The 18328-nt window shown below is 36.5% G+C and overlaps 1 protein-coding gene across 1 annotated transcript in view; it reads right to left on the bottom strand.

Annotated features, from left to right (window-relative positions):
• Positions 1–1576: 1576 nt before the first annotated feature.
• Positions 1577–18328, bottom strand: part of LOC120187996 (glutamine--fructose-6-phosphate aminotransferase [isomerizing] 2-like) — a 28316-nt gene continuing 11564 nt past the window's right edge. Inside the window, exons 6-12 of the mRNA XM_039191567.1 lie at positions 5331–5490; positions 3509–3872; positions 3162–3412; positions 2920–3034; positions 2557–2812; positions 2310–2478; positions 1577–1964 (exon numbers count right to left, since the gene is read on the bottom strand). Coding sequence (XP_039047498.1) covers positions 1881–1964; positions 2310–2478; positions 2557–2812; positions 2920–3034; positions 3162–3412; positions 3509–3872; positions 5331–5490 — 1399 coding nt within the window. The 3' untranslated portion in view covers positions 1577–1880. The remainder of the gene's footprint in view (positions 1965–2309; positions 2479–2556; positions 2813–2919; positions 3035–3161; positions 3413–3508; positions 3873–5330; positions 5491–18328) is intronic.

Here is an 18328-nt window from a genome sequence, read left to right as displayed (position 1 = left end):
TCACTGAGTTTTACTCTCTCTTATTTTACTCTGAATTTTAAAAGTTTTTAATTTTTTCATTGAACTTCATACATTAGGTTTTTTTGTCACTATACCATTAAATAGTTAACGGCATTAAAATGACACAACTTAAAAAAAAACAAAACTTTCACCAAAACGACGTCGTTTTGCATCTGTATAACGCCGTTAGAGAGAAAACGACTGAGTGGTAAAAAAACCCAATGTATTAAGTTTAGTGAGGAAATTGAAGAGATTTAAAGTACACTGAGTGAAATATGAGAGTAAAATTCAATTACCAAATTTATAATTTACCCTTAATAAAAAAACAAATATGAACTCTACAATGACAATTTACAAAAACATACGAATAATATTTTAAGTGCGAGAATCATGTGAATATACTAAACAACATATTTCAGATTTGGTTGATAATCAAGCAAAACATGATAAAATATAATTCTAAATCAGTTCGTTATCTGAAGTCTATTAAAGTGATTAAAATACTTGGTTATAAATGTATGCTTGGGTCAACAAACTTAATTCAGGACTTTTGGGTTGAAATTTAATGAAACAAACCACAAAAAAGAATCAATACGTCAAAAAAATGACATGGTAAAAGTCCAAGTCAACGCCAATCAAAATCAATGATCAATAGTCCAAATCAATAGTCAATGCTCAACAGTAAACGATCAACAATCAAAGTTAACGATCAACATCTCAATTTGGCGAGATCAGTTCATTTTGGCTAGACGAGTTTAGTGTGGACCGATTTGAGTTGGTTTTGATTCAACCTGGAATTTTAAACCCTAATAAAATGGGCTCAACAAACAAGTGCGTCAAACAAGACGACCCAACAGGCGGCCTGGCTGAAGCAGACTCGGGTACGAGCACTGGTCTGGTGCAAGGTGGGTTTCCATGCGATGGAAGAAACCAACACGCAGAAGCAACGCGTGCGACAATCACTGGTGCTCGAAAATGAACCAAAAACTTTAGAACTGAATAAAATCAATTAAGTAGCCTGATACCTGAGTTGTTTTACGACAGAGAGCAACAAAGAGGTGCATTCTTAAACGATTTGGGTAAACTACCTATTTTGTAACACATCTATTACTTAGTTTCTATTTTGGTCATCAAACTATTTTTTTCAAACTCAAGTTTTTGGTTTTATTTTAGTCACTGCCATTAAAAATTACCAAATAATCTTCGAGTATTAGAACTATAATAAAATCTAATTTAATTATCTATTAGTGTTTAAATCAGTGCACAACAATGAACGAGAGACTTGCTATAAATGCAAAGATTACAAAAGTTAAAAATGTCGATATATCTTGAAAAAAAAACATCGAAGTGCTGAACCTGTGTTCTCCAACAAATATAGATAATCAACTCTTTCCCACGTTCCTAAATCTGTAGGAGACCTCACAGTAAACCAATTTCAACAGTGTGCAACAAACCGGTTCAGTGAGATACTAGCAAACACAATTTCAGAAAATTACTAATCTCAAGTAACCTAATTTTATCATAGGCTTAAAGAAGGCATGCAGATTGGTGTCAAAACCTGTAAACCAAACATTCCCCCTGCTGTTTTTGGCCTTATATGAACTCAAGAAAAGAACGAAGGACTGAAAATTTGTTGCCTTTTTGGATATATGGATGTCCCAAAATATTTTGTACGACTTTCTTTCCGAACTGTTAGATTGTTATTTCAGACCATCCGGCATAAAATGAAAAAACCATCCTTGCCTTAATTCAGAAATGCTTCACTAATTCCTCTTGCAAATAATGAGAAGGGAAAAAAATAAGAGGCAAAAGAATTTTTACTTTGTCACACTCCAATAATTTACGGAGATGCGTGATTGAATTTCGTCGGTAAGCATTCTTCACTGAGTGGTCACGCTTTTTGCAAGATTCCGAGGCTGGTCGACATTGTATCCCCTTAAGACAGTGAGATGATATGCCAGTAACTGCACAAAAAATGCAAAGGGTATGTTCATTAGCATACCAAGAGATAAAAGTTGTCTTAGCATTGTATACTTGAGAAGACTGCAATGGGTACCCTATAGATAGATACCTTGCAGTAGCCAAATATTATATTTAGTTTATATATTTTTTATTCATAAATTTATTATTAATGTAATAATTAAATCTCTTCTTCATGTGTGTGTATATCAGAAGATAAAGGAATGAAGTTGTCTTGTCACTTACAGAATGCATAACGCCCATAATTCAAGTATAGTTCAATATTCATTATCCAGTAAATTGTTAATTTCATGGTAAGAGGCAAGCTAAAATAATTATGAAAAGGATACCTGAAATGGAACTATATTAACCACAGGTTGAAGACAGTCCTCAACCTGAGGAACTTCAATTACTCGACAGCCTCCTCCAGGACACACTGATGCAGCATCTCCTTTTGAACACATTACTATCAAGCGCCCTTTGCGGGCACGTAGTTGCTGTATAACTGACTGCTGCTTGCTGTTAGCAATCAGAAGATGTCAGTGCCAAACAATTGAAAGTAATAAAATAACATAATTTCTCAATAATGAAACCAACCTGAAGCAAGCATCACGGGTAGCAATCACAACAATGGGGAGATTTTCATCAACTAGTGCCAATGGACCATGCTTCATTTCACCGGCAAGTATCCCCTCACTATGCATAAGTGCAACTTCCTTCACTTTTAGAGCACCTTCCAAAGCAGTTGCATAATTGTATCCTCTCCCGAAGACAAGAAGTGACTGCTCAGCAATCAATAGTTTTGCAAGATCTTTCATTTCCTGGTCAAGCTTCAGTACCTCCCTGATTTTATCTGTAAATTCAGAAAATAACACAAAATTAGAAAGCCACAAAAACAAAGTGAAAAGGGGAAATTTTTTAGAATATATATAGAAAAAGGGAACCAGGTTTTAGACTAACTTGGCAGATCGAATAGACCATCTATTATAGCCTCCCTTCTCTCTTGTTTAGAAATTGTGTCACCTCCAATTGCCAAAGCTAACATGGCCATCACCACTATTTGACTTGTATATGCCTGTTAATAACAGCGTGAGTTTTGTTTGTTTGTTTGGTTTTTGTCTTTTGTTTTGTTTTTTGTTTTTTTTTTTTTGCTTAACTATAAAACAAAAGGACAGAGATTCCTTGATCTTGTATTTATTTACCTTGGTACTTGCTACACCAATTTCACAACCAGCATTTATATGAACACCACAGTGTGTATTCCGATCTATTACACTCCCAACAGTATTTGTGATGCCAACACATAAAGCGCCTTTCTCCAAAGCATATTCCAGAGCAAGCAATGTATCAGCTGTTTCACCAGATTGACTCACAAAAACTACTGTATCCTCTCTGTATATAAGACCTTGCCGATCCAACAGATCACTAGCAATTTCCATTGTAACAGGCACCCCTATTTTTCCATATAAATCAAATAAACAAGTTGAAAAATGAAAATAAGAAATTTTAACGTGTACAGAATCATATTTCCCAGACAAATAGCAGTTACCAGACAATTCTTCCATGATGGGTCTAGCAGCTAAAGCAGCATTGTAACTTGTACCACAACCAATAAACACAATCCTTCGGCTTCGCCTAATTGTTTTAAGGTGATCCTTCAGTCCACCCAAAAGAACAGTCTTGGCCTTGCAGGAACCTCCACGTAGAAGCCTTCCTCTCATGGTAGTTGTTAGAGATTCTGGCTGTTCATGAATTTCTTTCTGCATATAATGCTTGTATTTTCCCTTATTTATTTGTTCAACCTCCATCTCAAGAATAGATAATGCACGTTGCACTGATGCAGGCCTAGCAGAACGACTGTCTCCATTTCTTCCTTTGTCATTATTAAACTTTAGGATAGATACATCTCCTTCCTGAAGAAGCCAAGTAGCATGAGGAGAAAATAAGAATTAATGGACCACCATTTCAAAAACTAATAGTATCTGTCATCAGTTAACTATGATTCTATGAACCAGGAGCAAAGATGATGAGCTCAAAAGTTGCAGAGTTTAATTTCCCAGATGGTTGGATTATACTTTAGGGCTGAACTTAACAAAATAGAAGGGAAAAGGGAGCCACAAGGGCCATTTTACTCTGAAAATAAAATATATGATGTAAACATACTTGAATATTCCTATCCATGAGGATAGAATAGGATTAAAGTAAAAAGTCGTTCACTAAGATCAATATCAATCTAATAGATGTTAATGTGACAGTCTGCCATTCTTTGCTTAAATTTGGCATTCTCAGAAACTGGTTACAATTGTAACCAGTCTTACAACTAGTAAACTTGATAATAACAAACATCAAACCAGAAGAGCACAACATTGCAATGGTCAAAACAAAAAGGGCTGTAAATGAGATGAGAAAGATCGCAAGCTACTCAAATACGACTCGGTCAAAGCTCAGTCAATACTAGAATCGAATAGACTCAATTCGAGCTTGAACTCGACTCAAATTCTTACCAAGTAGAAGTGAGCTATTTGATATCCGACTCGAAAAAAATGATATATTAAAATTTTAATTTTTTAAATTAAATTAATAATAATATTAACATTTACATTTAAAAAAAATACAATATAAGGGTTTCATGTACTTAAGGTTCAGGTTCGAACTCGAGTTCGAACTTGATAGGAGCTCAAGTTTGAGCTTCAATCGAGTTCAGTCTGAGAATGTTTCGAGTTCAAGTTTTTTGAAGCTCGAGTCAAGCTTCAAATTTTGATTTCGAGTAGAGCTTGAAAATTTTAAGCCCGTGAGCTTTCGAGTCGAGTCGAGCTCAGCAATAGTTGAGCTCGACTCAACTCGTTTACAGCCCTACTAACAAAAGCGTCCCACTTGGTTAGAAAACCAACTATTGAAATGGTTGGAAACATCCAAAAAAAAAATAGAAACTCCAGAAGGGAAAAAATTGGTCGGCACATCACTAAAACCCTATTGACAGTGAACAAAATTGTTCTCTTGTATGTCTTACTGACAATAGGTAGCAACTATTTATAGTTTACAAGGAATGCCTAGTCTGGGAAAGTTTTAACTACACAATATCATAATTATTGTGTCTTTACAACAGAATATCTTGTTTTTAGTAACAACTTGCATTGACTCGAATATTACGGAAATAGCATTTATTCTTGGAAAATCTACATGTTATAAAAATGTAGGATAGAAAGAGAGGGCAAACAAGGAATAAAACTGAAAAAAAATTATGTGCAGAAAAATAATTGAAGAATAGAACATGAAAATGTTGAACATGGAAATGTTGTAAGATATACCATGCATAAAAAGACAACTAGAATAAGAGAATACTTGCAACTTATCTAAAGGATTAAATGTACCTTAAGATGAACTACTTCACCGTCCTCGATGACAAGAACTTTCTTTGTGTGTTCAACAATTGCATTTGCATCACTTGATAGAAAAAGTTCCTTAGGATTGCTATTTTGTAAGAGAAATTTAGCATCATGGAATGCTGATCCATTGCAGATATCATCATTTTCCTGAGAGAAAGCAATTTTTTAAATAAAAAACACATTAATCTGACAGATAAAGTAATATGCAACCAAAAATAATTAGAAAGTCTGCACTGAATCTGTAATCTTCTACCATTTATACGTAAAACCAAAACCCATTAAAAGTACGTACAAATAGTAAATGGTAAAATGAGAAAGCTAAAACTTTATAAATGCTTGCACTATAGCAAGATTTTTTTTATATAGTTTACTGGAGAGAACAAATTGCACAGTATAATGCAGACACCTCTTGGAAAAAACCTCCACATGAAGGAAGATAAGTCATGCTTCCCTATGTTTCTCGTTTGTACCAAATTGTTAGGCAATTGACACATGAAATCTGTTCCTACAGCTGGTAATGTTGGATCAAAATACTATCAAGAGCGAAAGCATGAAATCCAATCCTTCTAACTTCTTTACAGATGGACCATTCAACTGCGACAACCCAAAGACAAAGCTGCTAGCAGCCATATACTTGAACACCACACCATTAGTCAAAAAGCTAGGTTCATGAACCTGGAGCTTAATCCAAATGGTTCGCCCATTTTCCGTTGGAGGCAAATTTCATCAAGGTTAGAATTGATCCCTAACACCTGTAAATTTCCCTTCCCCAGGCCCCTAAACCGTGGTCTTCATTGTAATAAAAAAGAAAAAGAAAAGAACTTTTTACTTTCAAATTTAAATATGTAAGTGGCAAAAAAAACTAAAATTTGTTTTTTTTTATTCCCTCGCAAAGAGTAAGAGCAACTTGTATGAATCATACGATTAGTGATGGCCAGTTCAACTAAATGTTGCACAACTGAAAAGCAAAATATCTTAGAAAAGAGGATAGATATGTGTTGACCGGTTAAGTAGACAACAAACGTAGGTGATGATCAGAGTGTCTTTCTGGTGGTTTTGGATCTAGGTTTTTGGTGGTTTTAGTTGTACGTGTGTTTACCCTCTGTTGCATGGCTATTTATAATGCCCTGAACAGGTGTCAATTGAGAGTTGTCGTGGCATTGGTGTTGATGGGACGTCTTAGGAAGTGATGGTGTACACTAGTCCTCGGATGCGGCCACGTGTGTTAACACGTGGCCATTAGGCATCGCCCGCAAGATGGGCTTGCGAGGTTGTTGATGGGATACACGCCGATGAGGGTTCGGGAAGGTCACTCTCTATTCGGATGATGATTCACATGGTTTGGCAGGGGGTTCGCTGTTAGTAACAATATGAGAATGGTGTGCACTTGTGCTAGATGTAAGGAATAAAGAGATAAAATTTACAAAAGGTGCATAAAGGAAAATGCCAAGGTTGCAGCAACTGAGGGAAAAAACTGAAAACAAAAACATCTTAAGATAGTATGTATATGTAAAGGGAACACTACACATGCCAATTTGTGCAGATATTATTTAATGAGAATAAATTTCAATAGTAAGGATGAATAGGGATTACTCTTAGACAATTTTCTTCTAAAACTCTTTTCTCCTCTTTTCAGTACATGGAAAAATAAATGTATTTTACATCTTAAGTACATTTAAAAGTAAAAATGGTTTGTACTCATACAATGAGTACATTTTCGAATACAAATAAAACTTTTGTTAATCCTTTATTTAGTTCATTAAAAAGGCATATTTATACTAAATATATGCCATCCAAGTTTTTTTTTTTTTATAGAAGTAGGAGGTCTCATTAAAAACCCCTTTCATATTTATCCCTTACCAAGAGGAAAGGGATACCTAGCGGAAGAAGTTAAAGATTACCTCAGTTTATTGATTTCTCAAAATTACATAATAAAACCTTTACATAACATCCGGAATGTTAACCTCAAAAGATTCAAGAACAGCCTATATAACAGCTAACAATTAACCGATCCTTCATTAGCTAACTTATCAGCCTCCCAATTACATTCCCTAGAAATGAACTTTACTATCAATGCCCTATAGAATATAGAAGATTCAATCTCCTTAATTAAATTACTAAAGAACATAGGGGCAAGACATGGAGAGTGGATCCATTCCACGGCAGTTTTGCAGTCACTTTCGAGAATCAACCTGCCTTTAGTAGACCAGATTGAGGAATAAAAAACTTCAGTTGCTATTTTAATAGCCTTCAACTCTACTAAAGGGGAGGGTCCTGACCCAATACTCTCTGAAAACGTTGCTAGAATGAAGCCATCTGAATTTCTAAGAATACCTCCTATGTCACTAGCCATCACATTTCTTCCAACAGCACCATCAACATTAAACTTAAAAAAATCGACGGGAGGAGGTAGCCATTTAGGAACAGCCGAATTTGGCATCTTAGAACAACGTATCCCATCTGCTAAAAACGGATCAGCCATTAGCGAATCCACTGAAATCTTAACTTGAGGAAACTTTGCTTGAAACCACTTTTGCTAATCTGAACCTAACAGTGAAGAAAAGGGATGACCTATCCAGTACCTTATTCTCAAAAACAATTGAATTCCTATATTTCCATAACGACTATAAGACCACACCTGGAATAAACTCCCAAATCGCTGAATTTCCCACCAAATTAGGCCACGAACAAATGAGAGAAGGGATATCACAATGCAAAGTTGTACTAACATCCCAAATTCTGAAGAATTTACACCATAACTCCCCAGCCACTAAGCAGAAAATAAACAAGTGTTGGACAGTTTCTTCACTCTGTTTACACATCGGACACAACTCGCCATTTGATAAAGGAACTCCCCTAATCTTCAATTCTGATTTAACTGCCAGCTTTTGGTGAGTAACTTGCCAAAGAAAAGTTTCAATTCTAGGAGGAACCATCCCCGACCAAACACGAGTCTTCCAAATAGGGTTCTCCATTTGATCCTTACCTATAGTAAGTCTGCAGGATTTGACCGAAAACAACTCATCTCTTTTCCCGGACTAAGCTAAAAAATCATCCACTGCATCTGTCAACTGAATGTTGTTCAATTTTATCATTAATTTCAGCCATTGTTCCAATTCTCAATCACACAAATTTCTTCTAGTTTTAATATTCCAAATACAGCCATTAGATTCATAACAACCAAAATCGACCACCTTACCCCATTTGTTTGGAGTCAAAGCAAAGATTCTAGGAAACTGAAGTTTCAAAGGGATATTATTAACCCAGACATCGTTCCAAAAAGAAATTGATTTACCATTACCAACCTGGAATGGGATCTTAACCTCTCACCGATCAAATCATTCCTCAAAAAGCTTTTAACTGTCCCTTTCCAAATCCATGAATCTTGGGGACAAAACACCGTACTAACTGACATTGACGAGCAATCTACATTGTGTTTGCAGCAAATCAACTCCTTCCATAAAGTGTCCTCGTTTGCAAACTTCCAAGTCTATTTTCCTAGCAAAGCCCGATTTGTAAGATCTAAATCTAAGACCCCCAGACCTCTATTTTCAATCGGACGACACACCGTTTGCCAATTCACCCAATGGATACGGTTCTTCTCTGAACTGTCCCCCCACAAGAATCTGGCCATCAACGAATTCAATTTCTGACTAACTTTACACGTCAATTTGAAGACGGATAAGTAAAAAATCGGAAGAGAAGACAAAATCGATTTCAAGAGCACCAATCTGCCGGCCAAAGATAGGGTAGAAGCTTTCCATCCCGCCAACCTGATGTTGAACCTCTGTATAACCGGATCCCACAGTCTTTGAATTCTTCTTAGCTCCTAAAGGTAACCCTAGGTATTCCGTCGGAAAAGAACCCACAGAGCAACCTATAGATGAAGCCCAATCTTTCAGTATCTCTTCTTCCAAATTGATTCCATACAAGTGACTTTTCAAGAGATTTAGATTGAACCCGACCATTAAGCTGAAAATTCTCAATACTCTCTTAACATTTTTGACTTGTCCCAGGAAGCGAGGCAGAATATTATCAAATCATCTGCAAATTGAAGATGGGACAACTGGCAGAAATTTTTTGACCCTCCAACCTTGAAACCATAAAATAGGCTTAATTTAACCGCTTTAGACAACATCAAGTGTAGTAATTCCCCTACTAAATTGAATAAAATTGGAGAAAGGTTGCAACCTTATCTCAAACCTTTAGACATCGGAATCTCCTTTGTTGGGGTGCCATTCAGAAGAACAGAGGATAAGCAAAGAGAGATCCACGAACACCATCTCTCACCAAATCCCATCTCCTTCATGATTCTTAAAAGTATTGATCATTCAACTGTATCATAAGCTCTCCGGAAATCTTCTTTTAAGACCACACCTTTTAGACCCTTTTTCCTCCAATAGTTTATTCCCTCATTAGCAATCAATGCACAATCCAACAATTGCCTTCCTGGGATGAATGTGAACTGAGACGAGCTAACAATATCATCAACGCACGAGATAAGTCTCTTTGACAATACTTTAGACAAGATATTATACATATTTTCAACGAGACTAATGGGCCTATAGTCATCCAAATATTCTGGATTTAACTTTCAAAATCAATGTAATGAAGGCATGGTTGACTTCGTGCTCCCATTTCTTCTTCTGATAAAAATTGACAAAGAATTTCATCACCGACTCCTTCAGACTAGGCCAACACTTCTTAAAAAACCCATAGTGAGCCCATCCGGACCAGGCGCCTTATTACTATCCGAACTCGATATCGCTTCCCAAACTTCTTGTTCCATGAATTGCACCTCAAGTCTATGTCATCCAAAATAGTTAAAATAATTAGAAGAAGAATCTTTTACATAAAAAATCATCAATAAAAATGACATCTTAACTAATAATTAACTTAAAAAATCACTGATTATAAAGAGTTTACTTGAATAATACGAACACAACCACCTGTAAGATTAAAAAAAAGATGAGTGAGAGGGTCAGGAAAGTTTTTTTTTTATAAAAGTCGGAGGTCTCATTAAAAAACCCCTTCATAATTGATCTTTTCCAAAAGGTAAGGAACAACTAGCGGAAAGAGGAAAAGAGTACCTCATTTATTGATATGAATTCATACAACAATAAGCCTTCGCATTACAATAGATAAGACTATCCCCTAAAAATGCCAAAAAACTTTCTTAATAAAACTACCCAGTCAACCAACCCATTCTTTAGGTAACTTATCAGCCTCCCAATTACAACCCCTAAGAATTAACTTCACTATCAACACCCTAGACAATACAAAAAGCTCAATATCTTTAATTAGATTACTAAAATACACAGGTGTAGAAGAAGACAATTGTATCCAATCAACAACTGTTTTGCAGTCACTTTCCAAAATCAATCTCCCTTTACTAGACCACACCGAAGAAAAGAAAATTTCAGTTGCTTTCCTAATTGCCTTCAATTTTGCCAATGTAGGACCAGATCCAACACTTTCTGAGAACAACGTTAAAGTGGAACCATTTGAATCTTTAAGAACTCCCCCAATGCCACCAGCCAACCCATCCGTTGTGACAGCACCATCAACATTGAATTTGTAGAAATCCGCAGGAGGAGGAAGCCATTTTTGTACTGCTCTACTCTTTACCTTTGAGCACTTAACACCATCTGTTAAAGTAGGATCAACCATTAACAAGTCAATGGAGATCGAAACTTGTTGAAACTTGGCAAGAAACCACTTAGCTAATCTAAATCTTACAATGAAGAAGAGAGAAGACTTGTCAAGAACTTTTTTCTCGAAAACAATTGAATTCCTATGATTCCAAATAGACTAAAGAACTACACTCGGGATAAATTTCCAGATCACAGAATTAGCCATCAAATCAGGCCAAGAACTAATGAAGGATGGAAGATCAGACGACAAAGTTGTACAAATATCCCAAAACCTGAAAAACTTGTTCCAAATCTCACTAGTAACCGAGCAGAAAATAAACACATGTTGAGCATACTCTTCATGCTAATTACATAACGGGAAAAGATCCCCATCAGATAAGGGAACCCCCTTTTCTTTAACTCTGATTTCAAATCCAATTTTTGATGAGTTACTTACCAAAGAAAAGTTTCAACTCTAGGAGGAACCAACCCCAACCATACACGATTTTTCCAAATAGGGTTTTCCAAATGATCCTTATCAATAGTCTTTCTACAAGATCTCAACGAAAACAGCCCGTCACCATTCCCAGACCAGGATAGAAAATCATCAACTGCCTCAGATAACTGTAGGTTAATTCAATTTAATCATTAGCTACAACCATTTTCCAATTCCCAGTCACTCAAATTTCTTCTAGTTCAAATATTCCAAGACCAGCCATTAGAATCGTAACTTCCAAAATCGACAACCTTCCCTGTTTTATATAAAGACAATGCAAAAATTATAGGAAATTTAATTTTCAACGGGGTATTGTCTACCCAAACATCATTCCAAAAGGATATTGATTTACCATTCCCCACTTGAAGCCTTGAATGAGATCTCAAACCCTCTCCAATCGAATCATTCTTTAAGAAGTTGCTTACAATTCCTTTCCATAACCAAGAGTCATGGGGAGAATATACCCTACTAACTGACATAGTGAAAGGACAATCTTCCTCCGGCGTCAGTTGGACTGTTTTCGTTGACAATCTTAGCAAGAGAGTCTCTAGAAGATCGTTAAGAGATCTTTTTCTTTTCCAAGGTCATGTGGTGAGAGTTTTTATTCTAAATGAGACGAATAATCCAAAGTATAAATCTTCCACGTTCACTTTCGCTAAGTTTGATAATGAAGCAGGAATGAGAAAGGCAGCTGACAATATAAACGGGTCATGGATAGATGGAAGGAAAGTTTTTGTTGGAGTTGCAAAATATCAGAAAGATCGATCAAGGTCTGTAGGCACATCCAAGGTAATATCTAATACTTCAAAGAAGATTACAGAGGAAAAATCTAAACCAAATAAGAGAGTTGAGATTCCGAGAAGTATTATGGATGATAGGTCATATAAGGAAGCTTTGTTATCGAGTAGCCCACAGAGGAGATTTAGAAAATGTTGAAAATAAAAAATGTTAGCTCAGACAGGGGGGAAAGGGAAGAAGAATATTTGGGAGATGCATATTCCTTCTGAAATCTCAAGTTGGGTGAAAAGGTCACTAACGGGCATAGTAAAACAATCTTCCGAATTGGAGTTGTGCAGTGTGCTTTGGCGAAGGAAGGTTTTGAAGTCCAGATAGCCAGTTGGGGATATGTTTGGAAATCTTGTATTATCACATTCAAATTAGATGAGGAGATGAAGGAGGCTTGTCGAGGAGCGAGTTGTTATGGTTCTGGTTCGACAGGTTGGCTCCTTTGTTGAATGAAGAAGGTGTGCCAATGGCTTTCTGTTTAGTGGAGCTTTATGGTCTTCCTCTCTTATGTTGGCAAGAGGATTTTCTGGAAAAGTTAGCGGGAAGGTGGGGGACAATGGAGGGCATACAAGACTTGACAAAGAACAAGGAAGATCTCACGTCAGTAAAAATTCTGATAAGGGTGGCAACCCCTTTTGACGTCTCGGAAGTGATAACATTAGGGTTGTATGGAAGATCCTTCAAGGTGAAAATCAAGATGGGTTCGACTTCAAATTTTTCGAGTTTTTTTCCAAGTTTTTTGCCGGAGAATTATTCCGATGGTAGAGACTCTGCCTTGCAGCCTTTGGAGATGAAAGCAGACAGCCTAAAGTCAAATGACAAGGTAGGCACTGCTCGATTGGTTGAGGATGCACGTAAAAAAGTTGACAAGTGGATGGAGCAGGGTGTTTCTTCCTGTTTTGTCGAAGTTGGTAGAGGAAATTAGTTTCCAAGAAGAAGCAGAGATGGGAAAGGCATTAATGAAGGGATGTCAAATTTTCAAAGTTTTGGCAGTTGTAAAAAGGGTGAGTTTGCAGGGTTGGGCATTAGAAATTTGAATAATTCAAACTCTAGTGCTCAGGCCCAATCAGAGGAAAGAAGTGAGCCCAATTCTCCAATAAAGAAGTTAATTTCTGCTGGCCCAGCAGTTAAAATTTCTGACTTTGGGTTTCCAGGCCATAGGCAGTGTATGGCTTCTTTAAGTAGTTCAAAGGATGCAGGAAAAAAGGGAAATTCACTTATGAGTTATCAGTGGAGGTCGGTTTAGAGACACCGTCATTGAATAAAGTAAATGGGGGTCTGTTGAAGGTATTAATGTGTTGAGCGTAAAGGGTGACTCGCAAAACCATTCAGCAGATTCTTTATCTATGAAGAGTGCTCCGATGGGAAGAAGGATGATAGGAAGTTATAAGAAAGTTTATAGAAGGTCTAGAGAGAGGAATATATGGTTTCGAAATGTGCAGGCCTTTAATTCTGAAACAGAGGGGGATTTAAGCATGCATAATGGAAGAGATATTATTTCAAAATCTACTCAATCTGTTATTCCAAAGGATGATCATAATTCAGAAGAGGACAGTGAATGTTCGAGAAACATAAGTTTTTGTAAGAGAGTTAAAAGGTCTTTGATTATGGATGCTTTAGACCAGGTTAGTATCTTTGCAATTTCATCCTCAGCTTTTCCAATGCAATTGAACGAAGCTCTCGCTACTTGGGAAATAACTAAGATGTTGGGTGTATCTTTCAAAGAGGGGAAGAAAGTTTTTTTGGAAAAAATCATGGAGTTGGAGAAAGGGTTGAGTGGGGATATGTGAGTTGTTAGAGGTTGGGGGAGAGCTTGGTAATATTTTTTTTCTTATGATGTCAAAACTAGTTATATTGTCCTGGAATGTCAGGGGTTTGGGGAAAAAAGAAAAACATCGAGCTGTTCAAAAAATGGTTTATGAGAAGAAATCTTTTCTTTTTCTGCAAGAAACAAATGTGGAGGTTTGTCCAAGTCTCTATTGAAAAGAAGTGGATTGAATATTCTGCAAGGTCATGTTGAATCTCCAGCAGAAGGTTCCTCAAGTGGCTTATTAAGTTGCTCGGATGACGGTGTTTTTGAGGTAAAGATCAGTATATACATAGGAGATTTATTGCTATTTTTGGGAAATTCAAAATGAATCAGTTTAGGTGTGGTTTTATTAATGTTTATGGTCTTTCAGTGGAGGAAGAGAAAGCAGGCTTTTTTGAGGAACTTTGCTTGTTTCTAAATGGTTTCACTACTCCTTTTTGTGTGGGAAGGGATTTTAATGCCTATATATCAGAAGAGGAGAAGGAAGGTAAAGCTCAAAACATAAATTCTATGGAGATCTTTAGGTAATTTATTCAACAAACTGGCCCAATTGATATACCTTTAATTGGGGGAAGATTTACTTGGGGAAATAACTGGGAAGACCCCACTGTTATCAGATTGGACAGGTTTTTGTTGAACATTAATTATTCTTTTTCTTTTTCGGATATCACCCAGCATTTACTTCCAAAGTCTATTTCTGATCATAATGCAATTTTACTTGAGAGTGGGGGAGCTAATTGGGGTAAGAAACCTTTCAAGTCGTTCAATTATTTAATGAATGAGGAAGGGTTTGATGAGCAGGTTGTAGAGGCTATTAAAGAATGCAAGAAAGTTTAGAGAAGATCGGGTATTCTGAGTATCATCAGAAGCTCCAAATCAGCTATAAAACATGGTCTGATAGGAGAGATCAGTTTCCAGGTGTTGTTATTTCAGATTTAGAAGTGAAGATTCATCTATTAGAAAGTGATTTACAGAAACAACAGGCTGTGAGGGGCACTGACGTAGTATCAAAATTGCGTTCCTTGAAAAATGAATTGTGGAGATTATACAGGATTGAGGAACAAGTTTGGTGGCAAAATTCAAGAGTGAAATGGATCAAAGATGGAGATCAAAATACAAAATTTTTTCATACTTGTGCCACCATCAGGAGGAGGATGAATTATTTAAAAGCTCTTAAGGTCAAAGATGAAATATTTTTTGATCCGCTTCTCATCAAATCAAGGATCTGAGATCATTTTTTGAAACTTATAAAGTTCGGTCAACTTTGGAAGTGGATGATATCAAGCTGAATTTTTCCAGAATATCCTTGGAGCAGAGCCTTAGCTTAGAAAAGATGTTTACGGAAGAAGTTTGGGAGGCTCTAAACTCATGTGATAGTAACAAAGCTCCAAGCCCTGATGGGTTGAACATGGGGTTTTTTAAAAGGTTTTGGTCCTCTTTGAAAGATGATATTCTGAAAGTTTTTCACAACTTTTATTTGGGAAAAAATTGGGAGCATAGTATTAATCATACATTCATCACTCTCATTCCAAAGGGTTCTAACAGTGGTGGGTTAGATGATTTTAGACCAATCAGTTTAGTAGGAGGGATGTATAAGATCCTTCGAAGTGTCTTTCGAGAAGACTGAGAAGTTGTATGAATGATGTTATTAGTGCTTCGCAATTTGTTTTTATTCATGATCGACAAATCTTGGATTTCTCTTTTATTGCCAGTAAAGGAATTGACTTTTGGAGGAAGAAATGATTAAAGGGTTGTGTATTTAAGGTTGATTTCAAGAAGGCTTATGATACTGTAGATTGGGATATCCTTTTTAAAGTGATGGTCAAAATGGGTTTTGGAACTAAATGGTGCAGCTGGATTAGAAAATGTGTTACTTCAGCCTCGGTATCAGTTTTGGTTAATGGTGTGCCAACAGAGGAATTTCCAATGGCAAGGGGTCTTAGACAGGGTTGCTCACTTTTCCCACTGTTATTTAACTTTATAGAGAGCTCCTCAACCTATTGCTTCTCAAGACGGTTTCTTCGGGTCTATTTTGTGGTATGTGTTAGGTAAATATGAGGGTTTTTTTATTTATCTCATTTGCAATTTGCAGATGACCTCATTATTTTTTGTAATGCTTCCAAGACGCAAATTTTAAATGTCAAGAGACTTTTACGAGTTTTTGAAGTTATGTCCGGTCTTCAACTAAATCTCAATAAAAGCAAATTATTTGGCATCAACATTAGTGAGGAAGAGGTCAAGGAGTGGGCGGGTGACATTGGTTGTACAACTGGTTGTTTCCCTTCTGATTATTTAGGGAAGCCGCTTGGTGCCAACAAGAACTCTGATGTTTTGTGGGATCCGGTTATTCAGAAATTTTTCAAGAAGCTGGCGGGTTGGAAGGCAAAAACCCTGTCTTTGGCCGGGAGATTGGTTTTATTAAAGTCGGTATTGAGTTCGTTACCTACTTATTTTTTGTCTATGTTCAAGATTCCTAAAGCAGTCAATTCAAAGTTGAATTCAATCATGGCCAAATTTTTATGGGGAGGAGAGGCTGAGTTCAAGAAAATTCACTAGATCAACTGGAAGACAGTGTGTAAAGCAAGAAGTTGTGGTGGTCTGGATGTGTTGAATCTTAATTTTATGAATAGAGCTTTATTAGGGAAATGGTCTAGGAAATTTGCTAATGATAGGGGATCCATTTGGAAGAAGATGATTTGTTCTAAATACAATATGAACACTAATATGTTATTTTTCAACAACAAATTTCCAACAAATGCTTCATGGCTTTGGAAATCTGTGGTCAATAACCATTTTAAAAAAGATCAGTTCGGTGCTAAGTTTCGAAGCTTGTTTCAAGTCAAAGTGGGGAATGGGGAGAGTATTCGTTTCTAGTTTGATAGTTGGGCATCAGATTCTCCTTTGAAGGTTGTTTTCCCGAGATTATTTGCTCTTTCTTCGAATAAGTATGGGATCTTAATGGAGTATGGTGAGTTTCAATCAACAGAGTGGTCTTGGCATGTTCAGCTGAGAAGAAATCTGTGTGATTGGAAGTTGGATCAGTTTTCAGATTTATTGGTTGTCATTCATAAAATTATTCTCTCCCAAGAATCTAGAGATGGTTTGCTATAGAGAGGGAATGGGGAAAGTATTTTTTTTGTCAACTCTTGTATGAAGCTTAGTTATCATGTTTCGACTGACGAGAATTTTTTAAAGAAATTTATTTGGAAGGGGTTGGTGCCTCCTAGAGTGGAAACTTTTTTATGGCAGATGGCACATCAAAAATTGGCAGTAAAGTTTGAATTACAAAAACGAGGGGTTTCGGGAATTGTTGACATTTCATGTCCTCTTTGTAAAAGTAACATCAAATGTCTCCCATTTATTTTTCTACTGCAGGGTGGCGTGGTCCCTTTGGAATAAGTTTATGAATTTTTGGAAACTAGGTTTGGTTCTTCATGATAATGTTTAAAGCTTTTTTCTAGCTTGGAATGATTTGGTGCCTTATTCCTCTATATGGTCCTTTATTTCGGGAGTTGTTATTTGGACTATTTGGAAATTTAGAAACACTGTTGTGTTTGAAGGAAGGAGCTTTGAACAGATTGAGCTATTTTTCATGGCTAGATTCAGGCTAGCTTCTTGGTTTTTAGCTAAGTTCAGGGAAGTTGATATTTCTAAAGACTCCCTCATTAGTGATCCTTCTATTGGAGATTTATGCTCTTCTTCTAGGAATTCGAATTTTAAAATCGTGCCTTGGGTTCCTCCTCCAAAAGGTTTTCTAAAATTGAATGTGGATGCGGTTGTTTGTGGAGATTGGCAAAAGTGTGGTATAGGTACTTTATTACGGAATGAGGTTGGCGAGATGAAGGGTTCTTTCCAAGAGGATTCAGGTCCTGGTCCTATTTTGATAGAGGTTCTAGCCATTAAGAGGGGTTTAACTTTCTTTTTTTCTACTCTTCAGAGGTTCAAGAATCGATGGATTGTTGAATCTGATAGTAAACTAGCAATGGATTAGGTAAAGAATTTAGATAGATGTCCTAGTGTTTATCTTTATCTAGTCAAGGATATTGTTGTCATGTTAAGAGAATTGGAGGGTTTTATCAGATGGGTTGATAGATCAGCTAATATTGAGGCTGATAACCTAGCAAAGGCTGGAATTGGTTAGTTTTGTTGTTGAGTTCAGGGTGTTTTGTTTGAGTATTTCGGGTTGTTCTTTGTAAGGGCCTTGGATGTTTTAAACATTATGTAATTTTTCAGTTATTAATGAATTTTGAGGCACTCT

Source organism: Hibiscus syriacus, unplaced genomic scaffold (genome assembly GCF_006381635.1).
Source record: "Hibiscus syriacus cultivar Baekdansim isolate YM2019G1 unplaced genomic scaffold, ASM638163v2 tig00116937_pilon, whole genome shotgun sequence".
Taxonomy (NCBI): domain Eukaryota; kingdom Viridiplantae; phylum Streptophyta; class Magnoliopsida; order Malvales; family Malvaceae; genus Hibiscus; species Hibiscus syriacus.
The sequence above is the reverse complement of the archived record's forward strand: the minus strand, read 5'-3'. Positions and strand labels throughout refer to the sequence as shown.